General features: G+C 39.8%; 1 protein-coding gene across 11 annotated transcripts in view; it reads right to left on the reverse strand.

Annotated features, from left to right (window-relative positions):
• Positions 1-938: 938 nt before the first annotated feature.
• The window catches only part of LOC133399091 (protein diaphanous homolog 3-like), a 216809-nt gene continuing 190469 nt past the window's right edge, over positions 939-27278 (reverse strand). For all 11 annotated transcript variants that reach the window (XM_061670215.1, XM_061670210.1, XM_061670214.1 and 8 more), the window contains one exon: positions 939-1915. In XM_061670215.1, the coding sequence (XP_061526199.1) occupies positions 1560-1915 (356 nt within the window). In that variant the 3' untranslated portion in view covers positions 939-1559. The remainder of the gene's footprint in view (positions 1916-27278) is intronic.

Consider the following 27278-nt stretch of genomic DNA (forward strand, 5'->3'; position numbering starts at 1 on the left):
AGGAGTATCTGTAACATTTGCACAACCAACATTGTCCCAGATGATCGCACTACTCGTCACTTTAAACCGCATACACTCCTTGAAGTCTCAGCGCCCTTTGCACAATGGTCATTGCACCGGACTATTGCAATATTAGTCATTCGAACTGCTCTAAGTGCGAGAGGACTCTGCATCTTTTTGCCCAATTGTTTTTGTCAATGTCTTTATGTCTCCAAAGTGTTCTGTAAATTGACTGTCTGTTGTACTAGAGCGGCTCCAACTACCGGAGACAAATTCATTGTGTGTTTTGGACATACTTGGCAAATAAAGATGATTCTGATTCTGAAAAAGGGGCTTCAGGTGGTTGCAGGAAATAAATAAAAATGCAGACAATGTCAGCATCAGTCACACAGCCAACTATTTTATTGAAAAGTTGTTTACAAAAGGACCCATACAATATCAAGATTCAGTGTAATTATTTTTTTGTCTCCAAATTATGGATGTTATTTTTAAACAATTTGTACAACTGTATAAATGTCCCCTACTCTACATACTAATTCAACCAAATTTCAATTGTCCCCTAAATTTATTATCATCCCTTGAAAAAACATTTAGCAAGTTACATGGAAAGTAGAAAACACATTTTTTAAATAGAAAATACAGTACACAACATAAGGAAAATATAACCTCAAAGCTTAAAATGAAGAAAAAAAAAGACGATTAATCCATAATGAATTAATTAGAATTTAAATGTCAAATAAATGTCATTCATATGAACGGTACTGATATGGCATTTTCTAAGTTTCTAAAACTAAGTAAGACTTCATACCAAAGTAGTTGCTTTCATTAGAAAAGGGACAAAAGTTTTTTTTTTTTTTTTTGCATTTGATTTAATGGAATATGTTATGGACCCCCGCAAATAACTGTGGAATGTGTTGGGTCAAGACACTGTGTCACTGTGGAGTTTTTTTTTTTTTTTTTTTATGTACACAGAGCTAAAACGAGTTTAACAAGACAAGTTTTAGTTGAAAACTGTCCAAATGTAATGTAGTGCAAAATTGTTCGCATAATTTCTGATTAAATCCTTATGAGAGCCTGCTGACAAATATGACATGAGAAAAAAATAAATACACATAAAAGTAAGACAAATACAGGAAATTGAATAAAAGTGAAAATCTGAATCAGAAGCATGGATTAGAAAGTGCTGAGTAATATTCCACATTTGATTTAAATGAATGTTTGGACACAAGAACAAAAAGTGCAGTACCAATGGTCTGATTTAACTAATTAACCATACAAAGACTTTGTATTTCCCCTTGCAGTCATTTTCTAAACCATAGTGTTATTAGTTGATTGTGCTCTACTCTTCTTTTTTTTTTTTTTTTGGTAAAGTATGCAAATTTGGTACAGCTTTAATACAAGTCTAATTCTGTTCAACTTCATGAAGGATTTATTTTCTTTCAATTATACTCACCCATATTTTGTATTTATGTCCAAATTACAAAGCAAATGTTTGTTTGTACTGTAGTGTTTGAAAACAGCCATGGGCTTAATATAATCTAGGTTGGAGGACATAACTACTACAAGGCCCTGAGTTTTGCTAACAGAGCTTCCACATCAGACTCCCCACTGCTGCTACCAACCATGGTACCAGGAGAGGACATTTGAGAGGCCAGAGGCTCCCCTTCAGCCCCTTTCTTGATCTCTGAAGGTTTAGGGCCTTCCCTCACCAGCACTCTCTCACTATCTGACCCATAACTGTGGCCTGGGCTTTTCCTGTACCTGCGTCCTGTCACTGAACACACTGCAACTTTGGCCGGTGCCGCTGAAGCCGCTTGGATGTCAGACTCCTTGGTGGGTGGAGCCTTCATCACTGCTGAACTTGCATTTACATTCAGCCGAGAGCGAGACCGAAGTAAAGGTGCATTCTTGTTTTCTGTGAGAAAAGAAAAAAACAAAACAAAGCAGTGAGCAGGACTGTACGATTCAAGAATGTGGAAATTTGGACGCAACAAGATTGCTAGCAATGCAAGCAAAGGGACTTCATCAAGCACAGAAAAAAATGAAATTAAAATTGTCAGTATGTGGGAAACATGTTGAAGCGACAGGAATCATAGCAAAGAGAAGCGAAAGGCACTTACACACATGGACTAAATTGTTTGTACCCCTCTGTTAATGAAAGAAAAAGCCACAGTGGTCACAAAAATAACTTGAATCTGACAAAAGTAATGTTAAAAAAAGAAAATTAACCAATGAAAATCAGATCGTGCTTTTGAATTGTGGTTCAAAATAATTATTTTTAAAAACAAACTCATGAAACAGGCCTCGACAAAAATGTATGGTACCCCCAGAAATGATTTTAAATAATTTGACCATAGGGACATGTTCAAACGGGGTGCGTCCTCTATTTAGCATCACAGGTGTCTTCAAACTTGTAATCAGTCAGTCGCCCTATTTAAACGGTGACTATCACTGTGCTGTTTGATGACATGGTGTGTACCTGACTAAACGTGTACCAGAGGAAGCAAAGGAGAGCGGTCTCAGGAGCTTAGACAAGCACATTAAAGGTAAAGGCTATAAGACCATCTCCAAGCAGCTTGATGTTCCTGTGCCTACAGTTGCACATTCATCCATCCATCCATCCATTTTCAGTACCACTTCTCCTCACTAGGGTCGTGGGCATGCTGGCACCTCTCTCAGCTGACCCTGGGCGAGAGGCGGGGTACACCCTGAACTGGTTACCAGCCAGTCACAGGGCACACATAGACAACGAACCATTCGCACTCACATTTACACCAACGGGCAATTTAGAGTCTTCAATCAAGCTACAACGCATGTTTTTGGGATGTGAGAGGAAACCGCAGTATCCGGAAAAAAAAACATGCAGCACAGGGAGAACATGCAAACTCCGCGCAGGCGATCCCGGATTTGAACCCAGGTCATCAGAACTGTGAGCCAGACGTGCTACTCAGTCTCCCACTGTGCCGCATAGTTGCACATATTATTCAGAAATGTAGGAGCCACAATTCGCAGAAGGAAAATTTATGACAAATTGCAGAGACCGACAATACGAATGCTAAAAAGCCCTGGACAACCTTCAAAGAAATAAAAGGTGAACTCCAAGGTCAAGGTGCCGTGTCAGATCGCACCAGCTGTCGTTGTTTGAGCCAAAGTGGACTTCATGGGAGAAGACAAAGGAGGACGCCAATGTTGAAAATAAATCATAAAAAGGGAGACAGGAATTTGCCAAACTGCATGTTGACAAGCCACAAAGCTTCTGGAACTAATGAGACAAAAGTGGAACGTTTTGGGAAGGCACATCAGCTCTGTGTTCACAGACGCAAAAATGAAGCGTGTCAAGAAAAGAACACCGTCCCTACTGTGTAACATGGAGGAGGCTCTGTTATGTTGTGTTTACTCCATTGGAACAGCATGTCTTGAATCTGTGCAGGCTTCAATGAAATCTGAAGCTTATCAAAGTATTGTAGAGAGAAATGTCCTGCCCAGTGTCAGAAAACTTGGTCTCAGTCACAGGTCTTACGATATGATAATGACCCAAAACACACACCTAAAAACACACAAAAATGGCTGACAGTCAAACATTGCACTATTCTGAAGTGGCCTTCGATGAGCCCTGATCTAAATCCTATTGAACATCCAGCCAGAACAATATGATGAAATGGATATGGATGGCCAATCGCAACAGAAACTCAACATTGCATGTTGTCTTTTTTGAATCTCCAACTCTCTTTCACTTACTTTACTCATAAATTGCATCCTCTCTCACCAACCCGTAGGGCTGAGTTCAACCCAGCGCCACTGTTGTCACAATCATTATGCATTCTCTTCATCTCGGTCGCTTCTCCTACAGTGGCTCTCATCATCCTTCTTATTTACCCTGAGTCCATCCCCTCCTGACCTCTGCTACAGTCCTCTCTTCACTGCCCCCTCCCATCTGCTTTCATATTTAGAACAGTCAGTCAGTGAAACAGAGTGCGGGTCCAAATCAGACCTGCATTCTGAATTATAATCCCTCTGAGTAGATCTTAGACTTCATCATCAGTATGTGCGCGCTGGCAGGAGAGGGTGAATCCATATTCATGTGACCTTGAGAGGGAGACGGGAAAGGTATGGCACGGGTGTAGACACCACTGGATTTAAAGTTTCCTGAGCATAAGATGTCTGGCAAACAGGAGTCAAACACAGCGGAGCAGAACAGAACAGGTCGTTCTGTCAACCAATTGGTAATGAGTTTGGAGCGTGGCCAGTCAGTCATGACAGTGTGTTTTATGGGCCCACTGACGAATGACAAGAAATGTCCCTCAACACAAACTCTGACAAATAAATAAGGATATAGGGAGGGTAGAGCGAGACAAGACAGAGCAGACTGCCTTCGATCAAAGGTTTACATTACAGCTTTTTTGCTCCCAAAATTGCAAAGCACAATGGTATTCAAAAAAAGGTCAACAAAGACTCATTTCATAATTCCTGTCTTTTCTCTTTCTGACGTAACCTCAAAACAGTTTTTCTTGCAATGTCTCAGTTCTTATGAAACACACACAGAGATAATGTGAAAATTGGCAATACCGGTATCAGTAAATTGCGTTTTAACAGCTAACATCCAGCATGCTGCTGCAGAATTGAATGCCAGTCATCTTTGTAAGCAGGTACAGCTGCAAATATTTACAAAATATTGCATCTTATTTTCTGCAAAAAGGACTGATTCTAAAATAAAAAAAGATTTATCACTTATGGGGCATACAACATATTAATTCCTAATTTCACTATCACCTCTTATCTATCTTTTGCATTATTATCTTAACATTGTTCAGCCTTAAAAGGAAAGGGGTGAACAGGATCATAGGTCTTTCAAGGTTAAAATTTTTCTCACGCTGCATTTCAGTGACATGCTCGCTCACCCATCCTTTGAACTCAAATCACTTCTCAATGTATGTCTTCATGGAAGCTGTAAAAGAAGGCTGGAAGATGTGAATCATGTGTCATCTCCCAGTCGCTAATTTAATCCAGGAGCTGACACTACAAGTCAAGTGGAAGTCGCCACCAGATACCTGTTCGGACCAAGACCAAGAGTGTGTTCAATTAGACATACAGCAGTAAGACAAAGGTAGTTTTGACAGACCCACTTAATCAATAAATAATCAGGCAAGGGTTAGGGCTTCGCCTGAAACCCAATTCTTCATTTTACCAAGACATTTAGGAAGCGCAGGATATATTTTCCGGCCAGACTCCTAACGAGCTTCATGAACTAAAGTAATAAGGTACTGCTTCAATCAGGGGTTTGACCAGACAAATTAATTCCCTCTGATGCGCAATTATCAAACACTTCTCTGCTTTCAACTGTGAGAAACGTTTGGAGCAAGCACGAAGCAAGCTCTATAAAGGAAGGCTTGGATAAGTTGGTGCAGAAGAACATACCGGGAAGCTCGCTTAATTTTGAGCCCATCAAACACCTGTGGGCTACGTTCACACTGCAGGTCAATTCCGATTTTTTTTCCCTATTTGACATCTATCAGATTTTTTTCATGTCAATGTGAAGAATCCAATTCAGATTTTTTTCATATCTGACCCGGGCCTCTTTCATATATGGATATAAATCGCATATGTATGCAATGGACGCTCACGGGGCGCGCATCCGACCCATACGTCGTCAAAAGGGAACAAACATTCCAATTGATCGACAAAAAAGACACCACAAAACGGCAACAGCGGACTAAGCAGCAGAAAACAGTCAGTGGCAAAAGGAACGTGTTTTAGAAGTGATAAATACAGTATAAGAAAATGTTGGACCCGGTTGCACAAAATCCTTTGCCCACCCCTGCCCTATATGGTCGACATATGCCACACCTTCTGCGGTGCCGCCAAAGCCTGCATCAACCTTTGTTAAATGGGACTAGCCTTCAAGACACTTCTAGTTGCATCACATGTGTACATTCATACACTTAACCTAAAACAAAATGAATGAAAGAAAAAGGCTGAATTAAAAAAGAGAAACCACAGAGCCAAATGCGTGGGTTTTTTTTTTTGCTGGAGGAGGAAGGCAAAAGCCTTGCCTGCACATTCATTTGCAACCTGTTATTCCTAGCCCTTGCAAAGTTATTTTAATTGTGATATTTTCGCTCAGCTCTGTATATGTAAGTGGATTTATTCTCTATAACTGTTTGTTTTCAATGAAACGATTGAGAAATTGATTTTAGAAGGTGGTCCACCTCACATTCTCCATCCACGGCATGCATAGCATTGCTTCGCTGCGCTCAATTATACAGATATTGTTTTTTACAGTAACGTTACACATTAATTGAGCACCTTCTGCAGGACAGTAAATAAAATCTTCACAAACCATTCTTAACACTGCTATTCTCGACTGACTTTACCAAACCATCATCATGAAAAGAAGGCATCAATGAAAATTGCACAACTTCAATTGCGTTAAAATACAATGAACTTAAATCACAACTGACCAGGGGCCTCATGTACAAAAGGTGCGTACGCACAAAAACGTACGTTCTTTTTCACGGCAAAGTTCAGCTGTATCAAGAGTGAAATGACCGTGGAAATGTGCGGTGTCTCACGGCAACTTTATGGCTGGCGTATGCAGGTTTATACAGCTTTTGGTGCTTTAGCGACACATAGGGAAACTGTTATAATAAATCTGCACATCAGAGACACATGAACAATTTGCACTGATGAACAATTAATGCACGACAACATTTGATTTCAACAATGTAAAAGATGCACGGACTCGGAATTCAGTTGTTAACCAGTGTATTTAATCAATCATTTGTGAGGATATCTATTAATTCATCAAGATGATCATTTATGCTGCCTACTGCCCTCACAATCGCTTCTTGTGACTCCAGCACATGCACTGAAAAAAAGAGTCCTTTGAATTTACTTAATGTGAACATGTACATTGGTTGCACATGATTAAAATGTGTTAAAATGACAATTTACCCCTCATCTCCTAAAAGAAAAACATGTAATTTATACATTTTAATCACGTGCAACCAGTGTACATGTTCAAATTAAGTAAATTCAAAGGACTCTTTTTTTTTTTTTTCAGTGTGCATGTCCTCTCCTGTGTATTAAAATAATAAATTGAGTAATCAAAAAGTTTTTTCCTTTTTGATATGCTTCCATTTTAATTCAAAATATTTATTCCAAATACCATACATACAACATTTATGCATTAACTTTTATCTCATAGGGCTGAGTGTAGGTTACTGTATGAACACATTTGTTGTGTGTTACAAAAATAAATGCAGAGATCGGGATCTCAGGTCTAGGGTTCATTTAAATATGATTTGCATGTTTAAATGTTAGGTTACCAGTAATGTGGTAATGCCGGTACAATTTTATTTATTTATTTATTTATTTTTGGGCGGCACGGTGGGCGACTGGATAGAGCGTCTGCCTCATAGTTCTGAGGACCGGGGTTCAATCCCCGGCCCCCGTCTGTGTGGAGTTTGCATGCTCTTCCCGTGCCTTCGTGGGTTTTCTCCGGGCACTCCGGTTTCCTCCCACATCCCAAAAACATGCATGGTAGGTTCATTGAAGACTCTAAATTGCCCGTAGGCGTGAATGTGAGTGCAAATGTTTGTTTGTTAATGTGTGCCCTGTGATTGGCTGGCAACCAGTTCAGGGTGTACCCCGCCTCCTGCCCGATGATGGCTGGGACAGGCTCCAGCACTCCCGTGACCCTTGTGAGGAGAAGCGGCTCAGAAAATGGATAGATGGATGGATATTTATTTTTGGTGACAATTGTGCAAAAAGATGATGCGTCTTCTAGTGATTAGAGCAGTTTGAAATGACTAATCGAACAATAAGCCAGTGCAATGACCATTTTGCAAAGGGCGCGGAGACTTCAAGAAATTGATGCAGTTTAAAGTGACTAGTAGTGCGATAATCTGGGACAGTGTCAATTGTGCAAACGGTGCGGATGCTACTCAGGCACATGTATTGGTCAACAACAGAAATGCAAATAGTGCAGAGTGGCGAGACTACAAGAGTGAGTGCACGAGTAATGTATAATTGGCCCGCCAGAACTGTGACAACAATCTCAAGATAAAATTGGCAGCATGTTGCAATGGAATTGTAAGTTAACTGTTTAAGAAGTTAATGGCTAGAGGGAAGAAGCTGTTGGAATGTCTGCTTGTTTTAGTTTGCATTGTTCGGTAGAGCCTACCTGAGGGAAGGAGCTGGAAGAGATAGTGACCAGGATGTGGAGGGTCCAAGAGGATTTTGCATGCTCTTGTCTTAGTTCTGGCAGCGTGCAAGTCCTCAAGGGTGGGTAGGGGGGTACCGACAATCTTTTCAGCAGTTTTAATTGTCTGTTGCAGTCGGAGATTGTCCTTTTTTGCAGCAGCACCAAACCAGACTGTGATGTAAGAACACAGGATTGTTTCGATGACTGCTGTGTTGAACTGCCTCAACAGCTCCTGTGGCAGGCCGTGCTTCCTCAGAGGCTGCTCGAAGTACCGTATTTTCCGCACCATATGGCGCACTGGATTGTAAGGTGCAGTCTCAATTACGGGGTCTATTTCTGTACTTAAGCTATACATAAGGCACACCGTATTATTCGGCATGCTAAAACAAGTTAACGGAAGCAAAACAGTGAGTTTGGTTTAACTTTATTCTAGTGCGTATTTAAAAATACACACATTATTTTTTCATCAATCTTTTGTCACAAATCCATCAAAGTCCTCATATTCTGTATCTGAATTGAACAGCTGGGCAATTTCGCCATCAAACATGCCGGGTTCACTCTCGTACTCGTCGGAGTCAGTCTCGTTGCCGGGTGGCTGTTCAGCAATGATGCCGGCTTTCGCGAAAGCTCGGACAACAGTCAAAGCAGATACCTTAGCCCAGGCATCCACAATCCATTCACATATGGTGGCGTAACTCGCCCAGCGCTGCCTCCCAGTCTTAGTAAATGTGTGTTCGCCGTCTCTTGTCCATCACTACCAACTTCACTTTGAACGCCCTGTTTACGCCAATGTCCAGCGGTTGGAGCTCTCTGGCAGTTGCTGCCCCACGATAGTCCTTGCGCAGATGGCGACACGGCGCCTTTTCATAAAACGAAAGCACCAAGATGGACCTCCTTGAAAGTGTTCGATCTTCATGTCTTGTGCTATCGTTATTGCCTTCAGTCGAATGGTGACTGTACAGACCCTTCTCCCGGCTGTTCTTGTGCTTGATTTTGAAGTCTCTCACGGCTGCTCTATTCCCATTTACAACTGCGTAACTGATAGCCTGAAGTTTGAATTCTGCCTCGTAAGCATGTCTCTTCGCTGATGCCATTTTTGGGGGTCCTTAGCCAAACAAATGTTTAGTAGCATACCGGTAGTACAGTATAGTACAAAATACGGTACATCCTCTGCTGGGCCTTTTTGAGGATGGAGTTGATGTTGATCTCCCACTTCAGGTCCTGAGAGACTGTAATTCCCAGGAACTTGAAGGTCCCGACGGTTGACATAGGGCAGTTGGAGAGCGTGAAGGGCAGCTGTGGTGAAGGATGTCTCCTGAAGTACGTGATCATCTCTACAGTCTTGAGCGTGTTCAGCTCCAGCCGCTCCACTTCCTGCCGATGACTGTGGTGTCCTCCGCAAACTTCAGGGGTTTGACAGCCGGGTGCATTGAGGTGCAGTCGTTCGTGTAGAGAGAGGAGAGCAGCAGAGAGAGGACACAACCTTGGGGCGCCCCGGTGCTGGTGGTGCGTGTAGATGAGGTGGTGTCCCCCAGCCTCACCTGCTGTGTCCTGCCTGTCAGTAAGATGCAAATCCACTGGCAGATGGCACGCGAGAAGGTGAGCTGGAGAAGCTTGGAGGAGAGGAGTTCAGGGATGATGGTGTTGAACGCAGATCTGGATCCTCGCGTAGGGATCCTCCCATATTGACTGTCTCATCCGCAGACCTGTTTGCTCAGTAGGCAAACTGCATGGGGTCCAGCAGGGGGCATTATCGAATGGCTAAATCTAAATTTTCAGTATTTTTGTGAGGTTTTGTTTTTTTAATTATTATTAAATAGTTGAAACTCAGGACAGAATTAGGACAAATATTATTGGTTAAGGTAAAACACATATAAAAACAAATTCTGACACAATACAAAAGTAACAAAATGTTTGCCTGTTCATTGTCATACCTGGATTATTTTTCTTAATTCCAGTAAATATATTAATTTAATCAACATTTCAATGGAGTTAATGTACTACATATAGGTCTTAACATAATTTATACTTTTTGAGTTGGCTACGGTAATAAATGGACAATTTCACTTCGAAAATTAATTGCTGGTGGGCTGGCGGACCCGAGCCAGTAGTTTGCGTTGCGCTGCTAAGTCATGTGATGGCACAACATCGAAACAAGTTTAGGAAGGAAGAGCAAAGTGTGCCTGCTCTGTGCTGAGACAGAAACATTGAGTCGGGCATTGCCAGTTTGATGAAACCAAAGCGGTGCATACAAGAGCGAAACTGAAACAACTGTATTGATATTTCCACACAAGTATTGAGCTGATACCGGTACGGACTTGGTATCGATATTTGGATCGATCCGCTCACAACAACTCGCCACACCCCTTCCCCTCTCACGTGCACTCTCTCTCTATTCAAACGTGTATAACTTTATTAATTCCTTAATAAATTATGTTGTTGTTTTTTTCAACACGGTTACATTACATTATATTACATTACATTTTACTGATTAAAGCCCCCAGACAGGCTTACACACACTCGCGCACACGCAGAAAAAAATAAATGAAGAATTGACAAATGGGCACTTTGGGCATCAAGGCTACATCCAAATCTTGCTATGCAGCTTATATACGCCACCTTCAAGTGAAACATGTCCACTCTGTCAAGGTAAAATACTAATAGATATGAAAACCTTAATGAAATTCTAAATAGGTTTGTTAAACAGTACACAGACAGCCAAGCCAGTCAAGTGTGTGAGCTTGATCAATTTGCATTTCTAACAACATAGCAAATCCTCCGGGGCGCATAAAACAGAGGGAGGCAGGTGACATCTCCTTTCATCTACGCCCATGAACAAAGATGTTCTGCAGTAAATAATTTTATGACCAGAGTGAAATGACCAGTCATTTCCAACCACTGTGCCGTGGCACATCAGTGTGCCATGAGAGATCTTCAGGTGTGCTGTGGGAAATAAAGTGAATAATTTAACTTAATTGATCTGAAAATGTTTTATTTACTCCAAATATTGTATCTTTGTTCATCTGTCTATGTCAGCGACATATAGTGACAGGCAGAACAATACTGTATCCTCCACTCAATGGAAGAATATACAATTAACCTGTTTATATCTGTTTTTTGAATTATTATTATTTTATTCTTTTTTTACGTTTTTGTTTAGTGGTGTGCAGTGACATTTTTCAACATGTAAAATATGAGCCCTGGCTCAATAAAAGTTGGGAAACACTGCTTTAGACGACAGACTACTACAGACTGCTATATTCTTTGCCTCGCCCTTGTTTCTTTCATTTTTCTGTTCTTTTACAGTGTATTAATTTGGAATGACGTAAGCCTGATTTAAAGCTTCACATCCACAGGTATTCATTTTCTTAATCTGTTAAGGGTCACATCTTATCTAAACTACCCTACCAAAATACTGAACCAATAGGGGTAATTTCCTTTATTTTTGCAAAACATTTGGGGGTCACATCAAAATATGACCGAGACAAGAGATCAACAGTTCGGATTCATGTTCCAGGTATTTGCATCTGCATATGATATAAAGCTTAGAATTGAAGCATTACTGGTAACGAATCACCCAATTTTTAGGTAAGCAAAAATTGGAATGTAATTTATATAGTGAAAATAATTTCATATTTAGTTGCAAATAAAATATGTATTTAATAATACCCTTGTAATACCCTTTACAATAACTGCATTGAGCCTGTGACACACTGATGCTGCTCCATTCTTTTCTGATGCTTTTCCAGGCCTTCTCTGCAGGTAGACTGCTATGGTGTTTAGGCCTGGAGATTGACTTGGCTAGTCTTACACCTTCCACTTCTTTTCCCCAATGAACGACTTTGTTGTATCAGCTGCGTGTTTTAGGTCATTACCTTGCTGCATGATCAAGGATCTCACAATCAGTTTGGTTGTCTCTTTCTTCAAATTGAAAATATGATGTTTCTGTAGACTTCTGAGTTCATTTTGCTCCTGCCATCATTTTACATTATTGAGAAGCCACGCAAGCCCTGGCTGACACTAACTTCAATGAGTTTCACAAATGTGTATGTTTGGGATCTGCAGCAAATCCTTGCCTTCTAAAAGCTTTCGGCAATTTGGTAAAGGTTTATCTAGGTCTCGTCAGTCTATAAAACCTTGTGAATTTTTAAGGCAATTTCCCGCCTGGCCTTCATATTTCTTGCTATAAATGCATTGCACCTTCTGATGTAGCCTCTGTATATTGATTAGAAAGTCTTCTGCAAACAGTAGCGTGTGACACCATCTCATCAGTCCTCAGGATCTCATTGCAGATGTAAACTGTGAGTTAGCTGTCACAATGTTTTTGTCAACATCTGCTTCTGTTTTCATTGTTCTACATCTGTTACTTAGAACACAAGCGGTTAGTTTCTGTTCTTCATTGGACAACGTCTAATTTTCCTCCCTCTATTTTCTTTAATTTTGAATTGTTGAAGTTATCAGTCTACAGTACTTCTGCGGTTGGCTTTGTTAAAAAACAGAAAATGTAGAAAAGAGTGGCTCTCAACTTTACTGGACAAGTCCTAAGCTTTCTGATCTTACATTGGGTACACTGGTTACAGCATGTAGAATGAGTAAAATATTGGTTCAAAAAGAAAAGGTAAACATGTTCATATGTCTGATAGGATAGTACTTTGTAGAAATGCAAAATGCCCCCCTGTCCTTCCATTTTTTCTATCTGCACATAGCTGCAAGAAAGAGCTCACATTTTTTCCTCATCAGATCAGTTGGTCCATTTGCATTTGCCACATCAAACACGATGCAGATGAGCTTTTCCTCTCATCACTCTCACACTCCCCATCTCTCCGCTCTTGTGAAGTTTGCAGTATTTGATCACTTAAAGAAGAAAGTAGTCTGACACTTATAAAAATATGCAGTTTCTCCCTGTGGAGTGATTGACACAACAAGTTAAAAGAATCAAACCTACCATACATATACGTAAACCTTAGACCACAGCTTCTGTGACAGTTTGTTTCTCGTCTGTCCAATGAAAACTGTTTTATTAATCTTGGATTTTACTAAAAAGTGTAAATTGTGACTTATATTTAACCAGTTAAGGTTGGGTCACTTTCTTTATCAGTAAAGGGAGGCACTCATGCACAGATAAGTTAGGTCCTAACTGACAATTACAAGATGGAGACAAAATTATTTTCACTAAAATGGCAAATGCTACCACAAGACTGTGTCGTGCGCTAAAAACTATTCTGCTGTATTTGGGATTGTACATTAATGACATATGACATTTTAAGGACAGACATAATTAAACTGTTGACATGCTGTCACTTAATATCAGTAAACCATAAGAAAAGGTAAGAGCTAGTAGACTACATGTTACCTTGGCTTTGTGATTTAGACTGGCTGCAGTTAAAGATCCCACCATTACCTGGCAAATAATCATCTAAAACTGTGTTCAAACTGTGTTTTACATACTCTGCCAGATCTAGTGTTACATATTCAATAAAACATCACGAAGTGACAATAAAGAAGTGGAAGAGGACAGTCTTCCAAATCAAAAAGGGTAATCTAGAGACTATGAAAAGGGCTGAATTCAATGTCCGTCAAGTCTTGTGCCCCTCAGTCAACCCAAAACACTGTGAACTGCACTGAAGCATGACATTGCGTTTGCATGCTTTGGTGCATTAAACAATGCCTCAAATGTGAACCTGATTCTCTGCTACAAGTACGACTCTGGCTTGTTCTTAGCAGGATTAAAAAGTGAATTAGGTTTACAAAAATAATACTGTATACCCTAACCTAGGTTTTTCAGTACAGCATCCCAACTGTTATTTAATGAGTGTGCAGGCTGTGGAGAGAGTCCGATGTTTTGTGTGTGTTTGAGTGTCACTGCCGGGGCTTGAGCAGCATGTCCATTTATCAACCAAAAGTAGTGTCTACGCATTACGATTTTCTCTGATTATTCTGAGACCATTTGTTACCCAAAATAATGTAACACAATATAGTAATTAGACAGTTATCGGTGATTGACAGTTATTGACAGGCTTTAGACCTTTATCAAACATAACATGAGAACAGAAATGTGCTTAACAAAGGTTTGCAACACTTGGAGAAGATTGTCTTATTTTCATCTTATTGCACTCTATCATCCACAAACCAGAATTAGACTGCTGCTTTGAGAGAAAAAAGCACATCAAATTCTTTATTCTCATAGATGTCACACCTTGAAAAAAGCTCACTTTCATTCTATGGTTAAAAAAAAAACGGGGGAAAGGGGACTGATAACCTGAGCTGTTAATTACCAAGGTGAATTTGTAAAAATGCATTTATTCATTCATGACAAAACTTTGTGTATGTTTTGCAATACAGTAAGCAATTAAAGGACATTATTTAAAAAAAAAAAACGCAGAAAAAAATAGCAAATGGCATAGCAGCCATGGCTCTTCCTCTACTTTGCCTTACTCTAATTATATCTACTTGCAGGGTAATGGGCTGAGAATGTATTCTTGTATTTGGACAGCATCACAAGTGTCTGCCTCTAGGTCCATCTCACCCAAAGACACATGCAGTTTATTTTCATCCTATCTATTAAGCCTTGGCTGTTTCCCTGATAAAATATTACTAGTGTAGTTCACAGCCTCTGGCTTGAATTAAACATATCTTGGTTTCAGGCTCTGCTACCTGTTGTTGTTTATGTGGTTACTGCCGGTAAATATCCCCATCAGTGAGCGTGTTAATACATATGCAATAGAACAGCAGCTTCGTGCTAACTGAGCACAGACAACAAACTATTTTCTCTGCCAGTGTCAACCTCTCACATAAGAAAAATATTGTTAAGACGAAGATGAAACATTTTAAATATGTGACAATGCAACTTATTTGAAAGTGCAGTCGTCAAGTTAGGGGTAAATGCATTTTCTTGTCTTTGAAAGTTTAAGATACTTTTATGTATTTTCTATACAGAAAAACTAAATGGAGCAGAAAATAAGTTACATCCTCCTTTAAAATTGAAATGTGATTAAATATGTTAGTCTCACTTTAGAGGCTTTTGTCTTTTTATGTTCAAGTGTTTCTTTTTGCCATTGTTTTCACTGCCAGTTGAGTGGATGTGTTTAACACTCAGGCTGGTTGACAGATCTCAACATGCAAGGCTAGTCCTGCCAAACAGACTTATGAATTCCAAACGGCCTGGAGTCATGCTCTATATTTCATTGAAGTTGAATATTTAAAAAGATCAACCCACTCAAAACCCTATAAAACCTATCGTTCTGGGGCCTTGTGTCCTAAAAATAAAATCGCATCTGCCATATCGCATTACAGATAGCCACATCGGGTCCCATCTCTTCACCAGTTCGCTCTCTGTTCCCCTCTCTTTCTGACAAAACCCATCTGGTAAGCAGCCTGTCTCCATCAACAGAGTTTGCCCTCTTTCTCTGTCAAACAACTTTGCACTTATTCCTGCTTCCATCTCATTTGTTTCCCTTATCCTTCTTCCGCTCAGGAACTCAGTTTCTTTTAATAGTGGTACCGTAGAGCTCTGGTAATTCTCTCTCAACCCCTGAGCGTTCCTTAAAACTTGTCTCTTAAACCACCAAGTACCAGTTCTCTTGCTTGATTTCTGTCTTGCAACTAAATATAATTTTTTCTTTTTTTTTTTTTTTAAATAAACGTACCAAAACTTTTCCAACTACTGTGCTGAATCGACGACGGATCTCTGTCTTGACGTTCACGTTCAGGACAAACTGCGCATGTCACACGGCTGTTCCGATTAAATGTAGTGCACATTATGTATACACCCGATTGGAATAGATCACGTCATGTAAACAATTGACCAGAGATCTTCAATCTGAATGATTTCAATCGAAATGACAAAGTCTCCATGTAAACTGGCTACTGTGTGGTTGGTCCACTGAAGACAAGCCCTTCACCTGTCAGTCAAATATACGTTGCTGATTGCTGTCGTCAACTATTGGCTGAATAAGGTGCGCCACTGAGATTATGCATAATAAACAGTTAACGTTCCCGTGTTTTCATTAATTGGTGACTAACATACACACAACTCGAAGAGGCGCTGACGTTTTAAACGACTTTGCCACGGTAGAGGGAGCTGTTTAGCTCCTTAACTCGCTAGCTTGTTAGCTAACTCGCGGCTGGGCTAGCAAACACATCAAACAGTTAACATTCCCTTAAGTGTCTTGTGTGAATCTACATGGTGCACATGGAGCAAGGCTGTGGAGTATTGAACGGCACCAACATTGGCAAGAGTGTACTCGTCCGCCTCTGCCGGCGTTCCATGAGCCCACTAGGGGTTGATGACACAGCCGTCCAACTCTGTCGGATCACTGGGCGAACCACAACAATGACAATTTATTGAGTCCTGAAAAAACAGTGTCAATTTCATTTATAGAACGATAAGTTGATATCCTAATTATCGTGACAAGCCTAGTTGAAACAGAAGTACACTATTGCCTGCTTCTGGCAGACATCAAATTGACATAGACATAGCAATATGCTCAGACATTCTAAAAAGACCACTGCCATCACCCTAATACATTATTTTCACTCAAGCAGAAAATATGTAGTAATGACAATTAATATGGAAAAATAAAGGTATTAACGTGAAAATAACATTTCTGCATCTGTTAATCCTTTAAATATGTACCACTGTATCAGATTGATCTAACCTGATTGGTTAATTGATACACACCTTCACATAAAGCAAATATTAATTGGGGTCAGTCAAGAAATAAAACTTTTTTTAAAGCCCAAAAAATAACTAATTCAAAAATTGCTGTAAAAGGTGTCATTTCCAGGAGGCCTTTCACCGATTCTCCCCAAACACACACTGCATTTGCACCTCGAGGTTGTTATTTAGTCTTCTACCATTTTGACAAAGGCATAAAATGGTAGTGTATGTTCTTGATATACTATCATGTATACAAATAAAGTTTAAATCGGTCTAAGAGTTTAGATTCTGTTGATATGATCATTTAGTCACTGATTGCTTGAAATCATGTTTTGAATTAGTATGCAGAACACAATTCTGACAATTTAATGGTACGGATCGTATGTACTGCTTGTGATTGAAAACTAAAAAAGAAAACGTAATAATTTGTTGGCATATACAATATAATTTAAAACAAGTCTGGCTAATACATCACAAAGTTCTTATTTTTATGCCCACTTGAGTTAAGATATAATCTGTGATGAATAAATATGACAAACACATGCACAAGCCTGTGGGCAGGAGTATGTGCCCATTTACCAGCCTTTGGAAAATGTGATCAAATCAAGACACATCAGAATTAAAACTAAGAGGAAATGGAAGCCAAGGTCCAAAAGTCTTCAATAATGGATGTGATGTCACATTGATAAATCAAACCAATAATATTGGAAGATGTTTGAGTTCTGCATTTAGGATAGACAGACTAATTATTACTTTTATGTTAAAGTGGTCGTCAAGGTAAAGAATAACTTTGACATCGAATATTAAGGTGTAGCGTTTTTTTTTTTTAAACAAAAAAAATAAAAACAAAAAATAGCCCTGGCATAGAGCGGCATAACTCGATAAAAACAGAGCATGAGACCTAGTATAACCAGCAAATTGTCTTCCTAAAAGTATTGGCTAGCTACAGTTATGCCAGTCTTCACTGTGCAATTGCTATGACTCAAAATCCATATTAAGTGAAAACCAAATGACAACCGTACAGCAAAAACAGGCAGCGATAATGTCATTTGCACTGGTTCTAAGCTAAATGGTGGTGGCCAGAGCAACAGCATTTTGCACTTCAGCTTCAACAGGGAAATATTTGCTGGTTTGTCTTTTGACACACCAATTCATGCCCATTTTCATTTGGACCAAGATTCAAAGGTTCACTTGACTTTACACCGATTTGATCGGGGTTATTGGTATCGGCCGATATTTAGCATTTTATGCTGATCAGCTTTAATGTCATAATTCGTCGATCCGATCAATGACGTCATTGATCGGCTCCGCAAAAGACATTTACTCCGCGTCGCCGCGTGCACAGTATATTTTAATCCAAAAGCGAGTTTATTTTTTAGCCTTGTCGCATGTCTTTTGACGTAGTACTGTAAAAAGGAACATATTTTACAATTGAAAAATCTCACGGCACACCAACAAACAAAAGTGTCCCAAAAAGTGGATACATTAATTACTGTATTTACTTCCTGCCATCTAATAGAAGCCCATTCATTTGTTCTGTCTGTCACTATGCCTCACTGGCATAAATAGAGGAACAAAGATACATTATTTATTGTAAATATAATTTTTGAGCATTTAAGTACACAAGTATATACAGTAAATGAACAGGACATTTAAATAGACACATTCCTCCATCTTGTGATCGGATCGGTTATTGGTTTTTTAAAGTCGCTGATCGGTCCCAAAATCCTGATCGTGTAAAGCCTAAAGTTCACCAAGAAAAAGGTTGAACAAAACAATGAGTTTACTGATAATCAATGTAACAATTATGGCTGTGTCCCAATAAAGATGCACTCAGACCTCTGACTAACACAGACGACCACTGCCTTATGTGAGAAAGCGCCAAAATGAAAGTCAGCCAACAAATCAACGGATGGTGTAGCATGACTGAAGTTCACTCCTGTGAAGGCCCAGCAATTAAAAATGCATGCATCATTGGTTGGTGAAATTCTATGAAGAACATAATACAATAATTACACAAGAGACACACATAATGAAGATATCCATTCTGTGCAAATGTATGTAAATCAATACAAATGTATTTCATATTACGTACTTATGCACTTATAACTGATGACCAGCCAGTCAGATTTGTTCCATTCACTCAACCTTTAACGGGTGAAGCAGGCAGATGCGGTAAAAAAAAAAAAGTTTGTACATATCAATGCTCAGGAGAACACAAACCAGTCACCTTCAAGGGTATGGAGCTACGTAATGAAAGCTGTAGTGCATCACGCACAAGTCCTCAAGATGGCAAGACAAATATTAGTATACCAAGGATGGTGCTGTTTGTGAGGTTGGAAGATATAGATGTTGATCAAAAGGAAGATGAACATAGGTGTGCAAGCACCAGAGAGAAGGATAGAAATAGAGGTGAAAAAAGTATAACGTGCTGCTTTCGTCAAACTCTTGACACGGTGAGTTTTGACAGGTTTATGGCTTTGACCTTGAGGGGTTTGTTTTGATGATGTGACGTCATTATGGCTTCCTCTAGCGGTCATAAAACAATAAAACCAGTACTTTAAAGGGTCATAAAACTAAAACCGACACCTCAAAGAGTTGTAAAACCATAAAAGTAGTACATGCTATAAAATTGGGACTTCAACGGGGTATAAAACAATAAACCTGATGCTTCAAAGAGTCACACGAGGTCATCCCCAGGGCATGTCAGGGGAGGCCAGGACAGGAAACACGGGGGTTGATAAAGGGTAAGGGGGAGGAGGAGGATGGGAAGAGGGAGTACACATGAACATGTTGTGACATGTCTGGTCAATAAAGAGATGGGGTTGACATGAGGGTCAGTGGGAAGAGTATCAGCTTTTAGAAGAAACTATGATTCCTTCGTGAGGTCAGACAGGGACGTGTCACGTGGTATAATTAAAGCATTCTTGTCAAACTAAAAACGTTATAGAGTAAGGTCAAGAGTGATCATCCCTGAATATGTCATGGCAACAGCCATGATTCCTGCTAAACGTTGTACCAACATTTCCTGATGTTGAGTAAATTGTTGTGCTTTTGCAATAGTTGAACAGATTTTTGTCCCAGACTTTTGGTTTCAAAAGTTGCTATACGTTTTTCTTTTGTATATGTGGTACTATGACGACAAACAATGGACTTCGTTTTCCTTTGCCCGGACGCGGGTCACCGGGGCCCCCCACTGGAGCCAGGCCTGGTGGTGGGGCTCGAAGGAGAGCGCCTGGTGGCCGGGCCTGCACCCATGGGGCCCGGCCGGACACAGCCCGGAAGGGTAACGTGGGTCCCCCTTCCCATGGGCTCACCACCTGTGGGAGGGGCCATAGGGGTCGGGTGCAGTGTGAGCTGGGCGGTGGCCGAAGGCGGGGACCTTGGCGATCCGATCCCCGGCTAGAGAAGCTGGCTCTAGGAAATGTCACCTCTCTGGCAGGGAAGGAGCCTGAGCTGGTGTGTGAGGTTGAGAAGTTCCGACTAGATATAGTCGGACTCGCCTCCACACACAGCTTAGGCTCTGGTACCAGTCCTCTCGAGAGGGGTTGGACTCTCTTCCACTCTGGAGTTGCCCACGGTGAGAGGCGCCGAGCAGGTGTGGGTATACTTATTGCCCCCCGGCTCGGCGCCCGTACGTTGGGGTTCACCCCGGTGGACGAGAGGGTAGCCTCCCTCCGCGTTCGGGTGGGGGGACGGGTCCTGACTGTCGTTTGTGCCTATGCACCAAACAGCAGTTCAGAGTATCCATGATAAGGTACTATCATGAGGTACGTATCATAAGGTACGTATCCATGATAAGGTACATAGTACCATGATATGGTACTATGATAAGTCAATTAAACAATTATATTATTTCACAGTCATAACGGCCCTCTGAGGGGGCTGAAATTATAAAGTGGTCTGAGTTTAACATCCCTTCTTCTCTTTCAGACATATCCCCTGTAAATACAGACATATCAGAACTTCCATCATCTGAGTGGGTTAAGGCTTCAAATCTAAACGTTTTACCGAAAATGTATCTATTGTGAATCTATGATTATGTGTTACTAGCAATGAAATTGTAAAGTTCATAATAAAACGCAGTAGCGATGAGGTATGCAATGGATTATGAGCTGTCTTTATAAATTTACAAACCAATATAAATGTGTACTCGCCATTAACTTTATGGGCACAGAGACAGCATTTCTATGTAAATTTGACAGATCGATGAAGTCATAGAAGTCTGCATTAAGATTATTAGACATAGCAATTCAGTTTGAAACACTAAAAACAACATTTACCAACTAAAATGGGGTGTCTTCTCAGATAAGTAATACAGTGTTGTGCTATTGCAATAGTTGAACAGATTATCATCCCGGATATTTTGGTTTCAAAACTAATTATCCAACATTTTGTTGTGTATATGTGGTAATACGTTAAGGCAATTAAACCATTATATGGTTTCACAGTCATATTGGCCTTCTGAGGGGGCTGACACAAACCAACACGTTTGTGTACTCATCATGAACTTTAAAGGTACATGGTCGCAAAGCAAAGCAAAGCAAATGTATTTATTTTATTTTTTTCATACACAAGGTAACTCAATGTGCTTTACATCATTAAAAGCATTTAAAAACAAAGAAAAAAAACATCTTATAAACATTTAAAACAGAGAAAAGAATAAAATAAAATAAAAATACAATTAAAACAGCGTACAGTGCAAGAAATATCATTTAAAAGTGGAAATGCCCTTGAAAGCATGGGAAAAAAAGAAGAGTTTTTAGCCTGGATTTAAAACATGCACACTTGGGGCTGACGTCACCTCTGTTGGAAACGTATTCCATTTGTGTGCAGCATAATAGCTAAATGCTGCTTCACCATGTTTACTTTGTACTCTGTGCGCCACTATTTGACCCGAGTCTGTCAATCTCAGAGCTCTACTGGATTTATATTTCATTAGCATTTCATTCATGTATTCAGGACCTAAACCGTATAGTGATTTATAGACCAGTAGCAGAACTTTAAAATCTATTCTAAAGCTGACGGGAAGCCAGTGTACAGACTTTAGAATTGGAGTAATATGCTCTGACCTCTTTGTTTTGGTCAGAACCCGAGCTGCAGCATTCTGAATGAGCTGCAGCTGTTTAATGCTCTTTTTAGGGAGTCCAGTCAGAAGACCATTACAATAGTCAAGTCTACTTGCGAAAACCATGGATGAGCTTCTCCTGGTCTGCTTGAGCCATGCAAGCCTTCACTCTGGATATGTTCTTCAGATGGTAGAAGGCAGTTTTAGTCATTGATTTGATATGACTGTTGAAAGTCAGGTCGGAATCTATCAACACCAAGGTTTCGGACTTGGTCTTTGGTTTTTAAAGAGCGTGACTCCAGGTATTTACTAACAGCAATCCTCTTTCCTTTATTGCCAAAAACAATTATCTGAGTTTTGTTGTGCTTTAATTGAAGAAAATGTTGGCTCATCCAAATATTTATCTGTTTTAGACACAACACCTTAATTGAACTATTGTCATCTTTGAGCTTGTCAACCACAGCAAACAGAGTGCGAGTATTGTTGAAGTTCTTACTGATGATTTCAGAAAAGTGTTGCTGTCTAGCCCTGACTAACTCTTGGTTAAAATTACAAAGACTTTGTCTGTAAAGGTCATAGTCAATTTGGAGTTTTGTTTTTCTCCACTTACGTTCTGCTTTCCTACACTTTGATTTTGAGGTCTTTACCATCATTGTGCTCATCCACAGTGTTCTAGGTCGCCTCAAGATTATCTTAGTTTTAATAGGAGTGACAGCATTCGTGACATTTGAGATTTTACAGGTAAAATTATGCAAAAGTTCATCAACTGTCTCAGCATTCACAGTTTGTGGCACAGCAATGGTCTCCATAAACTTAGTGGCGGTACTCTCATTTATGTCCCTTTTCTAAATAGACGTAGAGGTTGTCTGAACTTTTGGAAGAATCTGTAATCCGTTTCTGTGTGGTGTTGATAAATGGCTTTTGCTTTGCATAGTAGAGTTTCAAATTGCACTTACGGATGTAGCGTCGAACTGTATTCCAAACAGGTGTTTGATGAGCATTCCTCAACTTTCTCAGTCTTTTTTGCCACCTGTCCCAGCTTTTTTGGAACGTGTTGCAGCCATAAAATTCTAAGTTAATGATCATTTGCTAAAAACAATAAAGTTTAGCAGTTTGAACATTAAATATCTGGTCTTTGTAGTGTATTCAGTTAAATATAGGTTGAACATGATTTGCAAATCATTGTATTGTATTCTGGGGTTGTATTTCCTCCTCATCCCATTCGCGTGAATGAATCGAGTCTTCAGCAGACGTTTCTCCGTAAATTCTGTGGCGTAAAATGGATGTCTTGTCCACAGCTTCACATTGTTTTAAAAACTCTTGGCTTGTGTTATTTTGTGTGTGTTTGTGTTAATTGTTAGCCCGTGTGGCTGGCTGTGGTGTTTTCCACCATCGTATGCTTGATGTTGGCTATGTGGTTGCTTCAAATACACGTTCTCTTTGTTTTATAGTAGTGATGCACCGAAATTTCGGCGGCCGAATTGTTTCAGCCAAAAATATCTCGAGTGCATTTTGAATTTTGGACTGTAAGACTTTTGTCACCAAAATAAAACAGCCGAAATAACATGGTGTCTAGGGTTGCTAACTCAAAGCTTTGCCGTGGCCAACGCGCTAGCTTGTACACTTCATAATTAAGAACTATTTCCTATTAACAACAATATCTGTTGGCCTTTGCTGACTATGTGGTTGAGTTGACTAGGATGTCACTATTTTACACACAGCCGACAGTCAAGGTTTGATAATGACATAGTCGTGCACCATAAATCAGCCATGAATGTGACAGTTAAATAAGGCACACATTCAACTAGTGCAAACATAAACACACATTAACAACAAAAATGAACGTCTTTTGTATGGCAATAATAAAATTTGGATGTCACAATGAATTGTGGGAACCGTGTGACTTTACCGTCACAAAGCTAAAGGCTACCCTAAACTCCAGTGCCTATAGTCGCCCAACCTTGGTGCTTTCTGCTGCTCGGCGACTAAAGTAGAATATTTGTTGCATGCTGTTTTTGCGCTGCCCCATCTACCTATGAGCTACAGCTAACGCAGCTAAATACGATGCCGAGCCGCAGAGGGGAATGCGGCTATGTAAGATGCCGAGCTGCGGAGGCGAAAGAACGTGCACCTCATGTCCATTGTCAACGCACCATAAGTCAGTAATCATTGCCTCCATGACAGCGGATAAACTACATTTACATTACTCAACTTTGAAGAGCAAAATAGCAAGCAAATTAATACCCATCTATAAAGTAAAATACTGAAATACACGATAACGCTAGACAGCTACCTAACACAGGGATCAGAAACAGGAAATGAATTTGTACGTCACCGCCGCTAAGAAACTTGAGAAAAACGGCCTATAAATTTAAAAGTTCATTAATATAATAAATATTTAGAGTATAAGATAACCTTTATTAGTCTCACGATGGGGAATTTGCACAATTTCAGCAGTAATCGTGGATACAGGTAATACAAAAAGAGCATGCAAGAGATCTGGCTGCAAATGCTTCTGCTATTACAAGGTTGTTGCAAAGAATGCAGTAAAATAAAGATTGAAGTAATAATTTATTAACAATTACAATTATAGAGTAATGATTATGTTGTGGAACTTAACAGTATGCAGAATTATTTTTATCCCTTTACATAACATACTGCAATAACTGTCCCATTGTAATGTTCTTTTTTTTCTCTTTTTTTTTAAATATGGAAATTCAGTCAAATTGTTCTGGAAGTGCATTTCTATAGGTTGACAGATCTGCTGTCGTAGCCATGAAAGCAATTTTACTTATGATTGGCATATTATAGTTTTACAATTCATTGTAATTAATGTAAAGTGCCTTGTGTTGCATTTTTTTGTATGAAAAGCGCTTACAAATTCAGTTTGATTGCTAATTTATTTTGCCGTTTCTGCTTTCAGCTCCACAGTTTCGGTTTTCGGTCAAAAGTTTTCATCTTGGTGCATCACTATTTTATAGTTAGTTTTCAAAAAAAAATTGTACAGCTTGAAGCCTCTTTTTAAAAATAGAACGTTTAACTATATCAGCCAAAGTGCTGCTTGTTGTCAAGTAAGTGGAGCCACCTGCCGCCATGCAGCACTATACACAACAAAAACCTGGCCGATCGACGGCTCGTATCTTGAAAAACTTGTGAAGTCGCACCAATGTATATGGAAAGTCAACCACAAACTTGAAATATTAAAATACAATACATATATTAACACTATGTTTTGGTATATGGCAGTTATATAGCAAGCGGCTAACTTTGGAGGCAGCCGTCATCCTCACCAAGTGCTACTTCTGGTCAAACATAAAAAAAAAATCAGATGGACTCATATTCACCACGAGTCACATTGAGCTTAGTCAGTCTTCGTTACAAAAAGCTGCTGATAAACCGTCTGAGTCCTATCAAGTATCCTATCAGTAGCAACCTATCAAAATAAAAGCAGTAACAGTGTTAAAACCGGCTTAACAGAAGCAACACGTGAGCACAGGCCTCAACATTAGAAATTGCAATCATCTCCAAATGGTATGACACTGAAGGACTCACGACCAATATTTTGCTTAGAATGCAGAAGTGGATATTTTCTTTTCTTTTTCTCTCACCTAAATTTTTCTTTCAGAATAAGTGTTGCACAATGTCCAAATTAAAACCAAACACACATCATCTTTTCCTTTCGGCTTGAGCCTTTAGGGGTCGCCACAGCGCGTCATCCTTTTCCATGTAAGCCTATCTCCTGCATCCTCCTCTCGAACACCAACTGCCATCATGTCTTCCCTCACGACATCCATCAACCTTCTCTTTGGTATTCCTCGAGCTCTCCTGCCTGGCAGCTCCATCTTCATCATCCTTCTACCAATATACTCAATATTTCTCCTCTGGACGTGTCCAAACCATTGAAGTCTGCTCTCTCTAACTTTGTCTCCAAAACATTGAACCTTGGCTGTCCCTCTGATGAGCTCATTTGTAATTTTATCCAACCTGGTCACTCTGAGAGCAAACCTCAACATTTTCATTTCGGGCACCTCCAACTCTGCTTCCTGTTGTCTCTTCAGTGCCACTGTCTCTGATCCGTACATCATGGCTGGCCTCACCACTGTTTTATAAACTTTGCCCTTCATCCTAGCATAGACTGTTCTGTCACATAACACAAATCATTGTATTTGGTTTTTATTTACATTTTACACAACACCCCAACTTCATTATAATTGGAGTTTGCAGAATATACAATGAACTATACAGTATAGGTCTGCTGAGGTGCACTGACGGCTGGCGTAGTGTACAAAATATGACTTCAAAAATATTTCAGAATTGGGGCATTTTTTTGATTGTATTCCAAATTCATTCGGGGCAACGTCAAGCTATTACTGGAGAGTAAAATTCCTCATTTCATTAATATCATGCAACCGTCATCTACTGTAATTTGTTTTCTGTATGTTAATCAGTGATTTGCACTTTTTGCTGAGAAAAAACAACAACAACTTTGCATATTGACTGATAAGCAATGTCAAAAGAGTAGTTCACACCTCCCAGTGGCAGCATAAATTACTGGTGTGTGCTGTTGTATTTGTAAATTCAGTTTGGTATGTACATTATGATGAAATGAAAGAACAAAACAAGCAGAATAATGGCAAAAGCAAAATACTGGATAAAAGGGTAAGACAGCATGCCTGAGATCCATGCATATTGTCTGCCAGTTTGGCTCTGGAGCAGAGTGACCTTGTTTGTGCGATTAGAAGAAGCACTGGGGCATGATTGGCTGTGTTACATTACTCTCCCAATATTCTCCTCCTCTCTGTCATCTTATATTTGTCAATATTGCTCTGCTTCATTTTCCTTTCCATTTCTGTATTTGTTTGAAGGCACTTGTGATTATTATTACGTAGATCATTTCACACTTGAGAAAATTTGAATCCCAGGATGCACGTCATGGAAAGAATATCAGTCCCAGCCCTGGAACAATGAGTTCCAGGGCTGGGAACTTCCCACTAAGAAGTACAAACAAAAATGACTGCCCGTTCCATTTTAAGTGCCATTTGTTCCAAATGTTCTCTTCCTTTGTTGGTCATTTACTGATCTTTCTCTGTCTTTAACTCAACTTACACGCTTTCCCCCTCAGTCTCTCTGTCTGTTCTGTGCGCAGTCAGTGATTTCAGTGATTAGCGCCGGCGATGCAGATTTGATTGGTTGAAAGGGTGGCGGAACTCGTGATTAATTGGTATAATTCATCACTACTGTAAAGCCTGTAATATGTTGTGCCACTTAAAATAGAAGCATCCTGTATGTCTTGAATCATAACCTGTCTCTTAAGGTATGGTGTGGGTCTGGTTGGGACGGCTTCTAGG

The sequence above is a fragment of the Phycodurus eques genome, chromosome 2, assembly GCF_024500275.1.
Source record: "Phycodurus eques isolate BA_2022a chromosome 2, UOR_Pequ_1.1, whole genome shotgun sequence".
NCBI classification, from domain to species: domain Eukaryota; kingdom Metazoa; phylum Chordata; class Actinopteri; order Syngnathiformes; family Syngnathidae; genus Phycodurus; species Phycodurus eques.